Here is a 19935-nt window from a genome sequence, read left to right as displayed (position 1 = left end):
TTGGATGAATATGATGCTTTATGAATATGTTAATTATGTACAAAAACAAATTTAGGGGTCTATAATAATAAACATAAAATATGGGTGGAAAACAAAAGAAAAAAGGTAAAACCAAATTATGGGATAATCATTCCAAATAGGAAAGTTATGGAGACTCCCTTTCTTCAGACCTCATCATATGTGTCATCATGCACCTTTGGAAGCTCTTTTGCTAATATCTTCCCTTCTCTCCTCTCTCTCTCTCTCTCTATCTATATATAATATTTGTGTGGAGAAGCTCTTTGACAAACAAAAAATTAACAAATAAGTAAATAATTATTATCATACAATAATTATATAAATATGAATAACGCTTCGATAGCGATAATCAAAATAATTTTAGGAATTCAGATCTGGAACGCTCATTTTTCATATTATCGTACTTATTGTCATTTTAAGCCGATAATACAATTATTATCATACAATATAATATAGCATTATATATTGATCACCATCTCTTTCTTCTCTAGTGAGTATATCTATCCCCTTTGAACCTCCTCTTCAAAGGTTCAACTTTAACTTTTTCACCGCCATTCATCATAAAACTAATCTTTTCTTTTTTCAAATTTTTCTCCAGACCAAAAGCAGCCCTACTACAAAGTGTGCACAAAAACACACAAAGAGAGAGAGAGAGAAAGAAAGAGAGGTAGCTAGTGAGAAAAAGAAGAGAGAGAGATAGAGAGAGAAAGAAAGCTAGAGAGAGAGAAAGAGAATCATTAATTTATGAGATTATGTTAATAGCATTATCAAAGCCATAAAAGAGGTGCCCATACCCTTGGGTTTGTTCTTGATCATATCCTTATTGATTATCATATCTTCATCAATATCATTCTTGATCTTATCTCTCTTTCTCTCTCTTTTGTTCTTTCACTTCCTTCTGGTTTTTATCAATTATTATCAACTAAGAGGAAACTTGTCATATATGTTAATGATGAATAAGATGGCAATAGGAGAACCACCAATTCTCATAAATACTTTCAGTAGCAGTAATACTCAAAACCCTAGTTTTGTTGCACCAATTAATCCTCCAATCATAAAGAAAAAGAGAAACCTACCAGGAACCCCAGGTGATCATCTTTCTCTCTCTCTTTACTAACCCTAGCTTTAATTTTTATTGTCATGGGTATATTCATATTGATCTTTATTTCCTTTATGTTCTTTAGTTAATTGATTGCATGTAATTTAAAGTATATATACTATATTACAGATCCTGAAGCTCAAGTCATTGCTTTATCACCCAAGACTCTAATGGCAACAAACAGATTCTTATGTGAAATTTGTGGGAAAGGATTTCAAAGAGATCAAAATCTACAACTACATAGAAGAGGACATAATCTTCCATGGAAGCTTAGGCAAAGAAGTAGTAACGAACCGAAAAAACGTGTTTATGTTTGCCCGGAGAAGGGTTGTGTTCATAATCATCCTTCTAGGGCTCTCGGTGATCTTACCGGTATAAAGAAACACTTTTGTAGAAAACATGGAGAGAAGAAATGGAAGTGCGATAAGTGTTCGAAACAATATGCTGTTCAATCTGATTGGAAGGCTCATTTAAAAACTTGTGGAACTAGGGAGTACAAATGTGATTGTGGGACTCTATTTTCGCGGTAAGTAATTCATTCGATTACATATAGTTTCTTTTTTCTAGTTTCTATTCTTATGTGATTTGAAGATTAGACTTAATTTGAGTCATAAAAATATCAACCTAGATATATAGATATCAATTAAGAGTAAAAGAAGATCCTATTAGGAGTCAGAGTGTTGCATATGAAAGTGATATATGCGGTTGTAATCGTATGTGCTTTTGTCTGTAAGTTGTGTGCATGTGACAGATTATCTATCTATCTCTCTAGCAACCATGAGTCTCTTTCTTTCTCTCTCTCTATCTCAATCTCGATCTCCGTGTGTGTCGTTTATGTTCATTTCTAGATATCCATTCAATAATTCAAGCATATGTTTGTGTATATATAATTTGAAGATCTCTCATTTGATTGAGTGGTAGCATATATGACCATCTTACCATTTAAAAAAAAACTCATATTTGATGATAAGATTTGGTTGAGTTATGATTTTCTTTGCTATTTTTTGTTATTGTAATATATAAATTTTTAAATTATACATAAGATATTAAGTAATTTAATTTTTGTTTGTATGGGCAGGAGAGATAGCTTCCTCACTCATAGAGCATTCTGTGATGCCCTAGCAGAAGAAACTGCAAGAGTCACTGCAGCATCTAGCATCAACCACTCTATCACACCCAATTATCATTTCATGGGAACTTCTCTAGGACCTAATATGGTACAACATTTCTCTTCTATTTTCAAACCGATCTCGAACAACAACGAAGAAACGAGAAATCATTGTACACCAGGACTCTCTCTATGGTTAGGTGGTCAAGGATCACAAGTTAACCCAAATACTAGTAGTATTTCTGAGTTGCATCCATTTGGATCTATGAATTCAGGAACACTATATGGTGATCCATTTGGTTCTTGTTCTAATCCTCAACAATCTGATTATAATCAATTAAGTTGGGTGCTTGGAAGCAAGCTTTCATCGACGAACTCTAGTGAATTAACATCCGTTAAAGATGTTGATAGTCCTCAACTTGTAAGTGCTCCTTCTCTTTATAGTACTCAACAACAGCAACAACAATCTTCGACGAACATGTCGGCCACGGCTTTGCTACAAAAAGCTGCCCAAATAGGAGCAACTTGCTCAAACACATCTCTTCTCATGAGCTTTGGAGCTACCAAGTGCAATGAAAATCAAGCACAAAATGTAAGCAACTATAGTGGGTTATTTGGTTCAATGTCATCAACTACAAATCTAGGAACCTGTTTAGAAAACCCATTAACAGAATTTTCGACATCAAACCAACTGCCTTCATACCCGGCAAAACGCCGAAAGTTGGATGATAGTAGTATTGATCAAGCAGGAGGACAAACAAGAGATTTTTTAGGGGTAGGTGCTCCTCAACCTCTCTTGCCATCGTCAATCAATGGATGGACTTGATCATCAACAAATGAAGATCTCATGAATCATATATTTCTCAATTGGATAGCAAAAAAGGCAAGTTAAGTTGATGATAAGAAAGTGATAAGTAGGTATTATCAGAGGGCAATATTATTACTTTATATTAAATATTATGGAAAACTTTCTTGAAGGAAAAAGGTGCTATGATGAGTGCTAAATTGATGGAATACTTAAACATTGGGGTTTTAGAAAACTATTCAAGCATTGAAAGGAAGGAAGTTGTACATGCATATTCTCTTGGGACCCTATAACTTGCTTCCTTTTAAAAATGTCTAGCCTTTTGTTTTAGAGAAAGGAGAGAGGGTTGAGAAGTGGGGATAAAGTAAGAATCCCTTTTGAGCTCTATTATTGCAATCTTGTTTCATCCATGTTAAATGTGGTTTTCCAACTTGGACTTCAAAGGAGTATTTGAGTAGGCTTAATTTTTACAATTGTGATACAACCACCAAAAGGTGAGACTTACTCTACGGCAGAAAATGATATTAACGGCCAGGATAATCTCGCGATTTGATACAAGAATCTAGAGAAAGTTAATCCTCAAATCTTGACTGTTGATTTCATTTTCTGCCCAGAATCAATTTGATTCTCAGTAGTCCAATCGTTTTCCTAGTTTTTATGTTAAGTGTCATTCAATAATTAGTACGGGAAACTCTTCAAACTCCAATTATCTTTTTATCCAAGATAATTTAGGTGAAAGATATAGAAGTGATTAACAATGGTTGTTGTATATCAACAAATTTAACTAAAGAACTGATCACGTATTGTTGGTCTTGGTTAAAGACACACGTCAATATTTTTAGTACTGGCATTTTTCAACAAACGTGCCAACTATATATAGGTAAATTTGTGCAAAGCTCACTCATGAAAACTAGGACAAAACTTCCCATTAAGCTTTGGGAGAGTCTAAAAAAAAGTTGATAAATCATTTTTGACAAAGAAATTTGGGCTAGGGAGTTCCCATTCCCTTGTTATGTTAGGTCTGCCATGCTTATATACCGTATCTATAAATAAGTATGGAAGCTTATGTATAAAACCCTAGTTTTTTTTGTTGAAATTATAAAACCCTAGTTAGTTTCTATTGATTGATGCAACCTTAACTTCACAATTAACATAAAGTATAGATCCATGAGTACTTTATAATTGAGTAGTGTGTAAATTAAATACAGGAGGACATTCAGGGACAAAAGTCATTAGTCATTTTCAAGACATTTCACTGGATATTTCAAATGTCCCTAACCAGTGTCTCATATATTGAGAGACATTGCAATATCTCAGATATTAGGGGACATAACAAATGTTCCCACCGATAGAATGTCCCTTAATGTCCCTACCCACACCCTCCGCTAGGTACTCGGCTAGGGAATATATACCAAGGCAGAGAATGATTTAATGATTTGTCGCGTAACTGAGTACTAACTCGAAAAATGATTCCTATATACGAAGTAAAAAATAAAAACTGGAAAAATACTTCTCCTAAAATTGTGTATAAAGGGGAAGAAAAAAAAAACAAGAGAATGCATGGGAGCTAGCTCTAGCTTGAAGAGATAAGAACATAATTGTGAGAATATCTCACATGAAAAAAAAAAAAGCAATGTAGCAACCGATAATATAAGATCTAAGTCCTCTCCACTCATTGCAATTGGATTTGAGTTGGATAGCCACAAACTTAACTAAAATGTGAACAAAAAGAAAGAAAATAAATGTTAGAAGGGTTTAAGTTCCTAACAGATTGTTGATGTTTGAGGAGAAACAAATAGAAGAAAAAGAGAATAATGGAGAAGAGATTAAATTAGAAAGAATTGAAAATATACCAGTTTTACTCTCACAGCTTGGAGCTTTCAAAAACTAATCAACAAATCCTAACCCTTTTTTTAAAGGAAACCCCTAACTCATGACACCTACCCATAACCTATTTATTTCAATCTTCTACTTTTTATGGAGCAAAGCACTAGCCGTGTCACTTTACACTCGGATTAGGTTGGATTGGTCATGACTTATTTGGGAGTTATTTGGGAGTTTACTACATCTATGGCTCTAAGATCATAGACTTCGGATTAACCTCAAGACCCTCCTCGCTATTGTCACTGCAAAATTGGAGAATCGTGTTAAGAAAAAAAATGGTGGTTTGGACCAAAGCATAGCGAAAAAAGCTACACTATTGTCTATTTTTTTTTGGATTGTTCAGCGTGTCTCGAACCCTTTGTTGGAATTTTGGACAAGTTATTAAGTAATCTATTTTATGAAATCAGAAATTAATTTTTATAATATTTGAATTTGAAATTTATGTCTAATAGTTATATCTTTTGATAAATTATATGGAGAGATATCTCTTTTTGTGAAAAGATTTTCTACTTGGAAAATGTCTCTTTGTTTTCTATAAATAAGGTTTTCTCTAAACAAACTAGATGTTGATAAAAAACAACATGTAGAAACAATGTCGGAAAACCTTTGCCATCTTCATTATGTTCTAATGCTCCTTTAGTGAAATCTCCACAAGTTACTTGGTGTAGTTTCACAAAGGTTTGTCATATCTTAGGAAGCAATTTACCTTGTAACCTGCAAGTAATCTCGATCGAGAGGGGGCAAATAATGCTTTAAGGTAAGTGTACCTAGTACACGTTTCAAGCCTCTAATCTTTATCCCTCTTATTGTTTACCGAAGACTATTTTTCTAACACCCTTGACCCCTAGGAAGGAAGACTATATCTCTTACCACTCCAACCAAGGGTTGTTGACAAGCTACAATATAGTCTAATGGCAGTATAGGCTATACAGAGTTATGATGATGTTTTTTATTTGTTAGGTTGTGGTTTAATTAATTTTGTTTGAGGATGTTTTCTTTTATCCATTTTGATATATTTTTAATGTTTGTGATGGTTTGGAAATCAGATATGTTTTTGAACCATCTAATTTTTCGGTAAAATTGTTTTTTGCAAACTGGTGTTTGTCTGTGCAAATTTTTGTTTGCGAGATGCATACTGTTGTTTGCTCGATACAAAAATCAGTTGATTGTTCGTCGGAAACTATTGTTTACTCAACGCAAACTATCGTTCGCTTGATACAAAAGTTTTGCCAGTGGGACAAGCATGTTACCTAGGGAAAAAGTGAAAAGTGAAAAAGAAAAAAAAAAAACAATTTGTTCAAGAAAAATAATAGTTTGTTCAAGACAAACAACAAATTTTTCAAGAAAAAAATCAGTTTATCAAGATAAACAACAGCATGTTCAACAAAACAACTGTTTATTCAAGACAAATTAGCAATTTTCCAGAAAAAGAAAATCTAATAGTAACCACCAATATATTTAACACACTAATGAAAACAAATAGTTGTTTGTTCGCCGGAACTAAAATCTAGAGAGAGATAAAATCACGTTACTTGGGTTGAAGATGAACCAACTGTGATTTATAGGTAGGACTCACATTCACTTTTAAATTTCTTATTTCCTTCTTCGTAATTTCCTTTCAAGTGGTATTTTTCGCCATTACCAATCATATTTTTTTGCCTAATCTGCCTCGGCCACTTTTTTTTAATGGTACACTAAGAAAGAATATAAACCCAGAACCAGGGACGGAACTAGAAGTAGAGGTTAAGGGGGGCCCAACCAAAAACCTTGCAAAAATTTTAAACCTAAGCCTACTAGTGCTCGAACCCTAGTCTCTTAGAACCACAACTCCCTCCTCTACCATCTCACCCACGCTACAAATATGTTATGAGTATGACTTTGAACTTTACTTATGGTAAAAACTAGAGAGCAAACAACATTTCTAAATCAATCTCCAGCAAGTCAAGGGGGGCCATGGCCCCCTTTGGCCTGCATGTAGATCCGTCCCTGCCCAGAACGAAATCAATTAATATCAAGCAAATAAACTAACGACCCATCTTATCCTCTAGTAAGATACATAGTAATTATTTCATTGTGATAGTAGGGTAGCAGATCTTAAGATATGCATAGTTGGTGCTCCATTAAGACAGTTGATCGTGTTCTGTCCTTTTTTTTGTACATTTTCTTTTTTGAAGAAATAGAGTAGTTTCATAGATTTAAAAGGTTACAGAGGTCAGATGATAAGAATAACTTCACAAAACATAATAACAATTTTAGTAAGGAAGATTACAAATCGCTCAAAGTCTAGTTAAAGCATCCAAGTTTGTAATTAGGTTCGAAAAAACCAAGTGTCTCCATGGGTGGTTGTTGTTCTAGTAGAAAACAGAAGCTTTTGCTACAATTGTTTCCTCCATTGTAGCTTCTTTGTTATACAAAACATCCATCATTCTTTTATTTCTTTCAAGACATATGTTCCATAAGATTGCAACTAAAATGCATAACCTGAAGAACCTTTTTCTATCAGTTCCTTTCTTTGTTTTCCATTATTTGATTACTTAGATGATACCCAAAGGAGTTAAATCATTCCATTCTTGTGGGAGTAACCCTTTCCAAATTTGAGAGGCAAAAGCGCAATGTAAAAGCAGGTGGTTTGAGGATTCTTCATCACGTTTATACATAGAGCATCTATTGGGATTGAAGGATCCATCTTTGGTGAGTCTATCATTAGTGGATAGGGATTTGTGCAGGATCGACCAAAGAAGGAAGGATACTTTAGATGGTATCGTCTTGTTCAAGAAATATGTCGGGAAGGGATCGTATCATTTGCACTTGATTGTTCCTCTAGGATTTGGTATAGAGAATTACAGACAAACCTTTATTGGAAGGAGACCAATTTCTCGAATCATGAGGGGGTGCCAGAATGCTTGTGGCCATAACTGTTGCAGTAAGAAGTTCTATTAGCTCTTGTACTTCAGAGTTTCTTATGTGTCTAGAAAGGTGGAGGTTCCATCTATCTTCCCTGAATTCACCTCCCATACATTATTGCACAGAGGATTTTATCTCTCAATTTCTAACTCTATGGATCAAATATACTGACAGAATGAAAAGCTAATGAATGAAAAAGTATAAGATAAGAATTGAGAGAAGATACGTCTAGTCGCGGAGGTCATTACTTTGTAATGCTCGTACTGGGGAGGCCAATCATGGGGTTTTGGTCAACAACCTGATGATCATTTTGCCAATGTGGCGCTAATAGGAACTTATTGATGGGTCGCTTTGGCAAATACATACGTGTCAGCGTACATCTAAAAACGACTCAGAGAGAATAAAAATCTAATTAATGAAGAAGTATAAGATAAGAATTGAGAAAAGAGGCATCTAGTCTGTGACACCCCAAGCCTGGCAGTTAGCGATATTGTCCTCCCTTTCAGCACCACCCTCACACGAATGGTAGGAGGTTTTGTTCGTGGCGAGAACACTCCCAGCTCCCCAAAAGGCCTCGCTACTTACCAAGCATGAGCGTACACCTATTGCCCAGGCTCCGGAAACTCTCGTGAGAGATGTGGGACTATCACATCAAATTGTGACGCCCCAAGCCCGACATTTAACGATATTGTCCTCCCTTTCAGCACCACCCTCACACGGATGGTAGGAGGTTGTGTTCGTGGCGATAGCACTCTCAGCTCCCCCAAAAGGCCTTGCTACTTACCAAGCATGAGCGTACACCTATTGCCCAGGCTCCGGACACTCTCGTGAGCGATGTGGGACTATCACATCAACTTGTGACGCCCCAAGCCCGGCAGTTAACGATATTGTCCTCCTTTCAGCACCACCCTCATGTTGAAATAAAGAAAGAATATGGATCACCAAGATTGTCTCTTATCCTCATCATATTTAAAGAACCAAATATATGGTTTCCTTTACCAAATATATGGTTTCCTTTCATCCAAGAATTACAACTAGTGACAACTTGCCTTCTTTATATAGATCCATTGTACAATAGCATAAACAGAGGTTATTATTCCCTTGTAAAATCATCAAGCAATACAATTTCCTTTCATTACAATTTCATTTTCTTAATTCTCTCTTGATAACATGGTATCCGAGCATGGTTTTTTATCTGCTCATCATCTACCCAAATCACAACCAGTTATTACGAGTCACCATGTCAAATGAAGATAACTCGGGTAATGACCTCACCTTACAACTTGCCAATCTGCTAAAAAATTCCCAACCAAAATGCCCAAAACTATCTGATAGTTTACAAATCAATCTGAAACTTACCAGTCAAAACTATGCGCTATGGACCCGGATGATTCGGGCCCCCATAGGCGGAAGGTCAAAAAACTTGCTGAAACATTTAACTTCGAACCCACCAGATCGAAATCATGAAGCTTACGAACAATGGGAACAAGACGACTTAGTCGTTTTTTCATGGTTGATACAGAATATTGAACCAGTACTTGCGGGCAATTCAACCGAGTTTCCCACAGCAAAATCGTTGTGGGATGCTCTGTTGGTCACATATAGTAGTGGTAGAGACAAGTTGCAGACGTTCGACCTTCACGTTAAAGCAAATGACATCAAACAGAATGAAAGTTCCCTTGAAGATGTCTGGATTATACTACAAGGTATATGGGGTGAGATTGACCGAATCGATCCGAATCCCATGAAGTGTCCAGAAGACATCCAAACCTACTAAAAAATCAGGTCAGAACAGAAACTTTTTCAATTTCTAAATGCCCTAAATAAAAAATATGACCCCATTAAAAGGGAAATTCTTCGGTTGGAACCTCTCCCAACTGCAGAGGCACCGTATGCGGCTGTCTGTAAAGAGGTTTCTCACCAGAACATTCTAGGAGCAACGTCTATTGATGCAGGTAACATAGCAGCCGATTTGAGTGCCTCCGAAACAGGAATATGGCTCATAACAAAGGGTCACCGTCGATCCGAGGGAAAAAAACCCGGACCATCAACCAAAGAGGACAAGTCTCACCTTAAGTTTACTCACTGTGGTATGACAAAACATACCAAAGAGCAATGTTTTAAGCTTGTCGGATATCCCGAGTGGTGGTCTGACAGTCACAAAAAAGGAATAAAAAATAATGGTCAAGAAACAAGGAAAGCTTCTTCTGTAGTGGGCAACAATGAAGCCGCCAACACCTATAATAGTGATCGGAACAGTAGTGGATTTGGGGGAATGGCTATGATGCATGATGAAGAAGAGCATGGGGGTTCTCAATGTCTACAGGTATTGGGTTTGAGAGAGACATCTCAAAAACCCATTCTTACTCTCTATTTAATTACAATTTACCTCCTAAAAGTTATATTAGAAGAAGACAAAAACAATCATGGATATTTGATTGCGGAGCCACTGACACCATGAGTTACGAGTTATCAGATTTTTGTCACATCAACCAAGCCTACAAAATCATAGATACAAGCAGCGAATGGAGAAACAATGAATGTGAAAAACGGGGGAACAATTGAAATTTCTCCAACGCTTAAACTTTCTAATTGTCTCTATGTTCCCTCCTTGTCACATAAACTCTTATCAATAAGTCATGTAACAAAAGAGTTAAATTGCTCTGTCCTCATGCAACATACTTTTTGTATTTTTTACAGGATATCAGGACGGGAGCGATTATGGGGCGTGGCACTGAAAGACAAGGGTTGTATTACATGGATGAGGTGGCTCAAAGTGGTACTACAATGCTTTCTCATGGGACAGCAGAACGTGAAGCCCTGTTATGGCATAAAAGATTGGGGCATCCATCCACGGGTTATTTGCATATTTTATTTCCTAATTTACTTCCTTCCAGTTTTAAGACACATTGTGAGACTTGTGTTTTAGCTAAAAGTCATTGAAAAACCTTTAAACCAAGTAATATAAGGGTTGATATACCTTTTTCATTAATCCACTCGGACGTATGGGGTCCAGCTCCAGTTATTGGGGGACAAAACCTTCGTTTTTTTGTGATATTTGTGGATGATTATACACAAATGACCTGGGTGTATCTATTAAAAAATAAGTCTGAAGTTCTTGAGAAATTCAAGATTTTTTAAACCATGATCCAAACCCAATTTCAGAAAAACATTCAAATTTTCCGATCAGATAATGGAGGGGAATTTGTTAACACTAATTTGAAACAATTTTTCCAAACCAATGGCGTAATTCATCAAACCACCTGCACCCATACTCCAGAACAAAATGGTGTGGCGGAACGAAAAAATCGCATACTGTTAAAAATAACTAGGGCCCTTCTAATTGAATCATAGGTTCCCAAACTTTACTGGCCAGAAGCCCTTGCTACGACCACTTATCTTATTAATAGGCTGCCCACTCAAATCCTAAAAACAAAAACCCCATTACAAGTTTTTTCAGAAACCACAAAACTGCCCCCCGTTCTTACTCTTGAACCCCGAATTTTTGGATGCACTGTTTTCGCCCATATACCTGAGTCAAACAAAACTAAACTCGATCCATGTGCTGAAAAATGTGTCTTTGTTGGATATGGAGTAGATCAAAAGGGATATCGATGCTACAACCCAAAAACCAGACATATGTTTACCACTATGAACTGTGATTTTCTTGAAACCGAGTATTATTTTGCCTCCCAACATAATAGTCAAGGGGAGAGTGAATCTCTTGGCACACTGAGTTGGTTGAGATATGTGACATGTGAAGAAGGGAGAAGCCACGGTATCCAAAATGAGTCTCCTCCTTCCACACATACAGAAGTTCTGAATGTCAATGTCACCCAAGAAACTGTTCCCAACCTGATATCTGAGGTAAGTAATATACTACTCCACCTGATCCTAATATTCTACCTGATCCTTTTGAAACTGCTGAGAATATTACTAATGAAACAACAGAAGAAGATGACAATATACAGGAACAGGAAAATTCTCCAACACAAGATACAAGGGGAAGATATGAGTTGGCTCCTAGGGAAAATCGGGGAGTCCCGCCTAAAAGATATTCTCCAGAAAAGGAGGCTCGGGGATGTAGATACCCTATCTCTAACATAGCCAAAGGAAATCTTTCCAGTGAAGCCAAAGCGTTCTCCTCATCTCTGTATGCTGAAGAAATTCCTCACAACACAGAACAAGCCTTAAAATCAAAGCACTGGGAAGATGCAATGGAAGAAGAGATGAGAGCCTTGAGAAAAAACAACACGTGGGAAAAATGTGTCTTGCCATCAGGGAAGAAAACAGTTGGATGTCGTTGGGTCGTCTATAAAATTAAGTACAAACCCGACGGTACAATCGAAAGATATAAAGCTAGGTTGGTAGCTAAAGGCTACACTCAAACGTACGGGATTGATTACTCGAAACTTTCTCTCCAATCGCAAAGATTAATAGAATCAGAGTTCTCATTTCCATAGCAGCAAATAAAGATTGGCCACTTCACCAGTTGGATGTAAAAAATGCTTTCCTACATGGAGAGCTTAAAGAAGAAGTTTATATGGAAGCTCCACATGGGTTCACAAATAACTTTAGAGAAAGGGAAGTATGCCTTCTAAAAAATCTCTGTACGGTTTGAAGCAGTCTCCCAGAGCATGGTTTGGCAGATTCACCTTAGCCATGAAGAACTATGGGTTTAAGCAAAGTAACTCTGATCATACATTGTTCTTGAAACAGAGAAACAACCTCATAACCTGTCTAATAATCTATGTTGATGACATGATTATTACAGGTAATGATCATGAAGAAATAGCCAGACTAAAGAAAAACTTGTTTACAGAGTTTGAAATGAAAGACCTAGGGAGACTTAAATACTTTCTTGGAATTGAAGTTCTAAGATCCAAACAGGGAATTTTCATGTCTCAAAAGAAATATGTTCTTGATTTACTAGTAGAAGTTGGAATGGTCGATTGCAAACCAGTAGATACTCCTATGATTGTGAACCAAAAGCTCTATATGGAGGAAAAAAGCAGAGCTAGCTGACAAAGAAAGATACCAACGAATGGTAGGAAAACTGATATAACTCTCACACACTCAACCTGATATAGCATATGTTGTAGGAGTGGTAAGTCAATTTATGCATCAGCCCGAGAGTGCTCATATGGATGCAGTCTTAAGACTTCTACGATGTTATGGAGTCTTGTTCAGACCTAATGGGCATCTAGAAACTCAATTATACACTGATGCAAATTGGGCAGGAGATAAAGGCAATCGAAGGTCAACGTCAGGATACTTTACCCTGGTTGGTGGAAATCTCGTGACTTAGAGAAGCAAAAAACAAAAGGTAGTGGCTCTTTCAAGTGTTGAAGCTGAATTCAGAGGGATAGCAAGGGGGTTAACTGAAGTAATATGGGTGCGAAATCTCTTAACTGATATAGGATATCCACCGCAAGAAACTAGCAAGAATATAAGTGATAATGAAGCAGCCATCCAAATTTCAGAGAACCTAGTACAACACGATCGAACGAAGCACATAGAGGTAGATCGACACTTCATCAAAGAGAAGCTGGAAGCAAAGATCATTACCCTACCCTTTGTGCGATCAGAAAACCAACTTACTGATATTTTAACAAAATCAGTTAACGAAAGAATCCTTCACAAGTGTCTGGAGAAGTTGAATTTTGGAAATCCCACAATTCAACTTGAGGGGGAGTGTTGAAATAAAGAAAGAATATGGATCACCAAGATTGTCTCTTATCCTCATCATATTTAAAGAACCAAATATATGGTTCCTTTACCAAATATATGGTTTCCTTTATCAAATATATGGTTTCCTTTCATCCAAGAATTACAACTAGTGACAACTTGCCTTCTTTATATAGATCCATTGTACAATAGCATAAATAGAGGTTATTATTCCCTTGTAAAATCATCAAGCAATACAATTTTCTTTCAATACAATTTCATTTTCTTAATTCTCTCTTGATAACATCACAAGGATGGTAGGAGGTTTTGTTCGTGGCGAGAGCACTCCCATCTTCCCCAAAAGGCCTCGTTACATACCAAGCATGAGCGTACACCTATTGCCTAGGCTCCAAACACTCTCGTGAGCGATGTGGGACTATCACATAGTCGCGGAGGCCATTACTTTGTAACGCTCGTGCGGAGACGCAACCATGGGGTTTTGCTCAACAACCTGATCATTTTGTCGATCTGGCGATCATTTTGTCGATCTGGCGATCATTTTGTCGATCTGGCGATCATTTTTCCAATGTGACGCTCATTGGAACTTGTTGATGGGTCGCTTCTGTAAATACATGTCAACATTCATCTAAAAACGGCTCATATACAATCGTGTGAGGACCAACGTGTAAGGGGCAGCGTATAGATAGTTGCCAACCTATGGCTTATAATCTACTGACCACTAATGCAAATCTTTACGGCGCTGGTAGCTAGGTTACATGTTTAGTTGTGGCGATCTTTAGATAGATGTTAGACACGAAGTCAACATATAATCCAAAATGGTACTCACACGTGTTCATAGTTGCTAGATTACACGTGTCGAGCATGGTGTCCCTCTTATGCGCGTAAGGTATGACGTTAGCTCATATAAACACGATAATGGCCACGCGGATAGATAGTTGTTCTATTGGAATTAGTGAGCGTGTTAACCCTTTGATGTGTGTAAGACATAGAGTTAGTATCTAACGGTTGGTGAGTTTTCCATGGGGTGTAGCTCCTTCCTACCAGCACAACGTTAGATAATCCGTCGGTGTTAGTGGGTGCTTGTGGAATGAAGCCCACTGGTAGTTGATGAGGCTCTTCATAAATGAGGTACTATAGCCTTACAATCTATGTTGTTTGAGGCGCAAGGTGATGCGAGACGATGAAACTCTCGCATGCGCCTTGGCGATCGCCTCATGATTCTAAAAATGGCGATGAAGAGCGTTGTTGAAGAAGAATAAGAACAGAAAATAATGAAGAAGAAACGAAAGAAAACAGGTAGATATCCTCTTGTTGCTGAAGAAGATGAAAGGATATGAAACCTTAAAAGGGTTTAAGTCGTGACCCTTAGTTTAGATCACAAAGGGTTCAAATTTGGTCAAAAGTTTTCTACTTTTTTGGTCTTTAAAATGCTTTGACCAAATCCAGACCAATATAATCTTTGACTACTAAATTTTTCTAATCTAATCGTGACACTTATATTAGAAATAAACCCTAAAATCCCTTCTTTTCTCTTTCTCTCCTCTTTATTCAACCTGAACATCATCTTCTTCTCCTCCAAACCTAAAGCGAAGATCTGCCTCGTGTCGCCTCTTCTCGCCTCCCTATTTTCTCAGGCGAGGCGACCCTTCTTCCAACATTGCGCCTTGGTCGACTAAGCGTCGCCAAGGTGCACCTTTGACAACATAGCTTACGATGAACATTGCCCGCTTGACGAGCTATCACCTATCAACGGATCTCACAGACATTCTCCTTATAAAGCAGGTAGACTTGAGTGGATACACAACCTTTGCCTTGTTCCTATGTCGACTAGAGATGAAGTAGTCTCTAGGATTTGTGGTCTCTTTGGCCCCGTATTTTATGGGTTTGCCTGCATTCGGATCAAGCATGTTGGGTTCTAAGACATCCGACCTAAATGGTCTTTCCCTTAGGTTGATATCATTATACACCAAACAAAGTAAGGTCAATTTCTATGCAAGAGTTTGTCACACAACTTCTTAAATTTTAAATCTAAGTCGTACCTTTGGTGCGTTGGACTTTTGAACTGTCAGGTAACATTTTCAATGCTTTCGATGTGACAATGATGTTTTGCTCTGACTAATCAATAACTTCATGCTAATTGTTAGATTGAAATGTTCATGATAATTGTACAGTTTCTCTAATGATATAGTTGATTGGTCTACTGAAATCTATTATATCATAAAACATTGAAACCCAACATGTCAATTAATGTGGGTTCCGCCCTCTTATGTAAGGTAAAAATGTCAGAGAGGAAAATAAAAATTTGAAGGAAAAAAACACAAAGTAGAGAAGAGATGAACAAAAAGAAGGCTAGCACTTTAAAGAAATAAGAATATTTTCTGAGGTGCAAGGACTTTGTCAACAATTGGTACGATAAAATGGTAAACTTTAGTTGACCAATTTATGACTTTTCGTGGAAGCTAATTCTTGAGGAGGAGCAAGGAATTAAAATTCAAGAGCTAGGCCCCAAATAACTTTTCAAAATGGTATTGGAGAACAATCTTGTAGGCGCTCACATTTTTAAGGTCAAAAATACCCTATTGTCTAATGAAAAATACCAAAAAAATAAATTTCTAATAAACTAGGAAGTTGTTTTCTACCAATGAAAAAAATCAAACGAGCGTGGTGGATTGGACGATTTTGCCGAGTTGATTTTATAAGGTCGAAAACGATTTCCTGATTTTTTTTATTATCAACATATTTTAGGTTTTTGTAATTGGATCTCTTTAATTGTTGTTTGAAGATGATTTTGAAGGTCTTGAGTTAGTTTTTTGTGAAGAATTCTAGAGAGAGAAAGTTGCAATTTTCAAGTTTTCAATCTTTAGGATTGAAGTAATTTTTTGCTATGTTAGTTATAATGTTTTGATGTTTATGTTCAAACTTATTTGTTAGATTTATATAGAAGTTGTGGAAGTATAGTTGATGCAAGGAATGTGTTTGATAAAAATGCTTGAAAGAGATCTTGTTGCTTGGAATGCAATGTTAGTTAGTTATACAAGATTTGGGTTGGTTGAAATAGCTATAAAGTTGTTTGATGAAATGCCCGTGAGAATGTTTGTTCTTAGACAATCATGATAAGTGCTTATGTTCAAATTGAAAATTTCATGAAAGCTATGGAAGTTTTTCGAAGAAATATAAAAAGATGGTGCTAGAGCTTATAAAATGACTTTTATGATTTTGTAGGGGTTTTAGCTAGTTTTTTGATACAACATTCTATTAGACAAAATATAATGATTTGTAACAAAGTCAACGTTAAATCAATTCAAAAATTAATTTGCATACTATTTGCAAGGTGTTTGCAAGATTGTGGAAGTTGTTTGCAAGACACTGCAAGCTCATTGCAAGGTTGTGCAAGTTGTTTGCAAGACACTGCAAGCTCATTGCAAGGCTCTGCAAGGTGTTTGCAAGGCTATCCAAGGTGTTTGCAAAAATCATGCAAGGTGTTTGCAAGGCTCTGCAAGGTGTTTGCAAGGTTATGCAAGGTGTTTGCAAAAGTCATGCAAGGTGTTCGCAAGGCTCTGCAAAGTGTATGCAAGGCTCTGCAAGGTGTTTGTAAGGTTATCCAAGGTGTTTGCAAAAATCATGCAAGGTGTTTGCAAGGCTCTGCAAGGTATTTGCAAGGTATTTTCTTAGACTAGGGTTAGGTTGGTCTTTTCACTGAAATAGAAAATTACATAATTGCCACCAGGGAGGTGAAGCCTAAAAAACTCTGATGTATCTTTTTTAACCAAAGTCATAATTTCTTAGGGAGTTTTGGCCAAATTCCCCCTAAGTGTCCGTACCAGTGACGAAAAATCTCCGAGAGAAATTAGAGAGAGTGTAGATCTAAACCCTAGAGAGAGATGAAATTCACAGAGTCACCAGTAATCGAACTCAAAGTTCGCGATTCAATCCTATCAATTCAACAAGACAATGGATCAATGCACGTTGGAACTTCAGTTTGGCCTTGTTCTCTAGTCCTTGTCAAATTCCTGGAGAAATGGTCATCAACTTTCTCCACTTCTCCAACGACCCCAAATCCCTATACCCATCTCTTCAATTTCTCTGGCAAGAAAGCAATTGAATTAGGTTGTGGTTGTGGACCAGCAGGAATGGGTCTTTCCTTATTAGGTCTTGATATCATCCTCACTGATATCTCCCCTGTTATGCCAGCACTGAAGCATAATCTCAAAAGGAACAAACCTGTTCTTGGTAAAACCCTAAAAATTTCTCAACTTTATTGGAACAATAGTAATCAGATAAGTTCATTAAACCCTCCTTTTGATTTTGTTATTGCTGCTGATGTTGTTTATATTGAAGAAAATGTTGGCTCTCTTGTTTCTGCTATGGAAGCTTTAGTTTCTGATAATGGATTTATTTTGCTTGGTTATCAATTGAGATCACCTGAAGCTCATAAACTCTTTTGGGAATTGTGTGAAAATGTTTTTTTGATTGAGAAAGTTCCTCATGAAGATTTACATCCTGAGTATGCTTATGAAGAAGCTGATGTTTTTGTAATGAAGAAGAAGAATTGATAAGTGAAGAGTTAAGGTGAATGAGAATTTTCATAGTTTGAATCTTAAATTTGATAGCTTTGATGTGTTGTTGGTTATGATGGATAGAAACCCTTTTGATTTCAATATAATTGCAGACTTCCAGTTTTTGTTATGAATTTTGAATTATATGTCTTGTGTTAAAGTTTTGAAACTTGTTTCTAGATTGTGTTAGTTGATCTGCTTATCAAGAAATGTCTCAATGGAAACTATTCAGGAGTAGTGAACTTGCTCTTAGGTCAGGTTTATAGAGGATGACATCTCCTTTCTTATTAGTAATTGCATCACTATGTCGCAAGGTGGTTTTTTCTAATAATCATATCTGGTGCACCTGTACGCGATACGCTACCATGGATGATATAACTCTTCTTCGATACGCAATTTTCTGTTGTTACATTTTTGGACTAATTTCCTAAACAATATATGAATATACTCTATTTTCTGTCGTGTTAACTAAAAGATCTTGTAGTTAATACCTAACTAGTTGAGCTTGTAGACTTTTACAATGAAAGGGTTACTAAGAGTAAATACCGAAGATTCCGGTACGCATATTTGGTGTACTAGATTGAGCAGCATTCAAAAAGCGAATAGGAAATCGGGTACGCGGTTCGCAAGGGATAGAATATTTGGTAACATTGGTTTCGACAATTGTGTTATCCTTATTAGGACCACAAAATACTACTTTAGGTTAATATCTCTTTTGTATAATACTATAATCTATCAAATGGTTGATCTAATTGTAAAACATGAAAGAAGGATCTAATAACAAAAACAACAAATTATATGTATGAATCGTCATATTCCTCTTTTGGGCAACTTAGCTCAATAAATTTGGCACCTTATGCAGTTGGGATTGCTCGATCAACCTGAGTAAATCGTGGATTGGATTTGGATCGCGGGTAGACCGAGTCGATCCTCTGAGTCAAGGACTTAGCATTTAAGAGAGAGAGAGAGAGAGAGAGAGGTTGGTCGCGGCCATTTTGTACAATAGATGTCGTAATAGTTTTACAGATCCTATTATAATTTTATATATAATCTATGGTCCCGAGACATCCTCTTACGGGGCTTGGGATCGTAGCCACCTAGCCGGTCCTGTTCCCAAATGCTTAGCTCGTACCTTGTGAAGTTGTAAAAATGTCGGTTACTAATGCCTACAATTGTAAATGTTCATAGTATTATTGTGGAGATTTCCTCTCATATGAGGTATGCAAATTTTATCATTGTCATACCCTTGATTTTGTTTTCCGGAGGTTGACAAAATCAATGGCATCTTGTTATTAAGCTATAACTGAGACATTGTTGATTTGGTCATTTTACTGCCTCATTTCACATCCCTCTTGCGAGTTAAGAACTTCGGTCATTTCTTGGACAACTTCTTTTTGATCCTAGACAAGCCATTTTCGGAGATACAAGAGTTCTCAATACTTAAGCTTCTTATCTGATACAATAGTTTTAGTACAATTATCTTCTTTATTTATGTTGTTTCCGGGCCTATTCTTCTGTTGGGTTACGACGTTTAACATCATACTTTTGTCGGTAATTTTGCAAATGAATTGTTAGCAACCGAAGCTTTTACTGCTCCTAAATATTAGCAGGTAATCTTCATTAGAAATAGTTTCAAGCAACATACACAGACTCTGATTATATTTACAGTCTGTTTTTCGTCATTTTATCAAGGAATTTGGTTAATTAACATCTAAGTTTTGCAGTCTGACTTTCTGCCCCAATCACACAGAGCAAAGGTACCTGAAATGGCTCAATATTCTCCCAGAATCAGTTTCCTGTGCAGAGTTGAAGTTCCATCCATACTGCCGTTAGTGCTCCTACGTTAGATAACCATGTCGGTTTAAACCGATAT

At 36.7% G+C, this 19935-nt stretch overlaps 2 protein-coding genes across 2 annotated transcripts; both read left to right on the top strand.

The window, feature by feature from the left end:
* The first annotated feature begins 283 nt into the window (after nt 1–283).
* On the top strand, nt 284–3498 carry NUC (C2H2-like zinc finger protein). The gene is made up of 3 exons (XM_086657966.1): nt 284–1106; nt 1247–1643; nt 2196–3498. Exons 1-3 carry the CDS (start codon nt 962–964, stop codon nt 3049–3051), a joined length of 1398 nt encoding a protein of 465 aa, XP_086514092.1. The 5' UTR covers nt 284–961; the 3' UTR covers nt 3052–3498.
* Nucleotides 3499–17271: 13773 nt separating this feature from the next.
* On the top strand, nt 17272–18135 carry LOC147556969 (S-adenosyl-L-methionine-dependent methyltransferases superfamily protein). Its single transcript, XM_086657971.1, has one exon. It carries the CDS (start codon nt 17388–17390, stop codon nt 18057–18059), a length of 672 nt encoding a protein of 223 aa, XP_086514097.1. The 5' UTR covers nt 17272–17387; the 3' UTR covers nt 18060–18135.
* Nucleotides 18136–19935: the final 1800 nt, after the last annotated feature.

The sequence above is a fragment of the Eschscholzia californica genome, unplaced genomic scaffold, assembly GCF_041429995.1.
Source record: "Eschscholzia californica isolate CP2 unplaced genomic scaffold, dmEscCali1.0.p SCAF_2, whole genome shotgun sequence".
Taxonomy (NCBI): domain Eukaryota; kingdom Viridiplantae; phylum Streptophyta; class Magnoliopsida; order Ranunculales; family Papaveraceae; genus Eschscholzia; species Eschscholzia californica.
The sequence above is the reverse complement of the archived record's forward strand: the minus strand, read 5'-3'. Positions and strand labels throughout refer to the sequence as shown.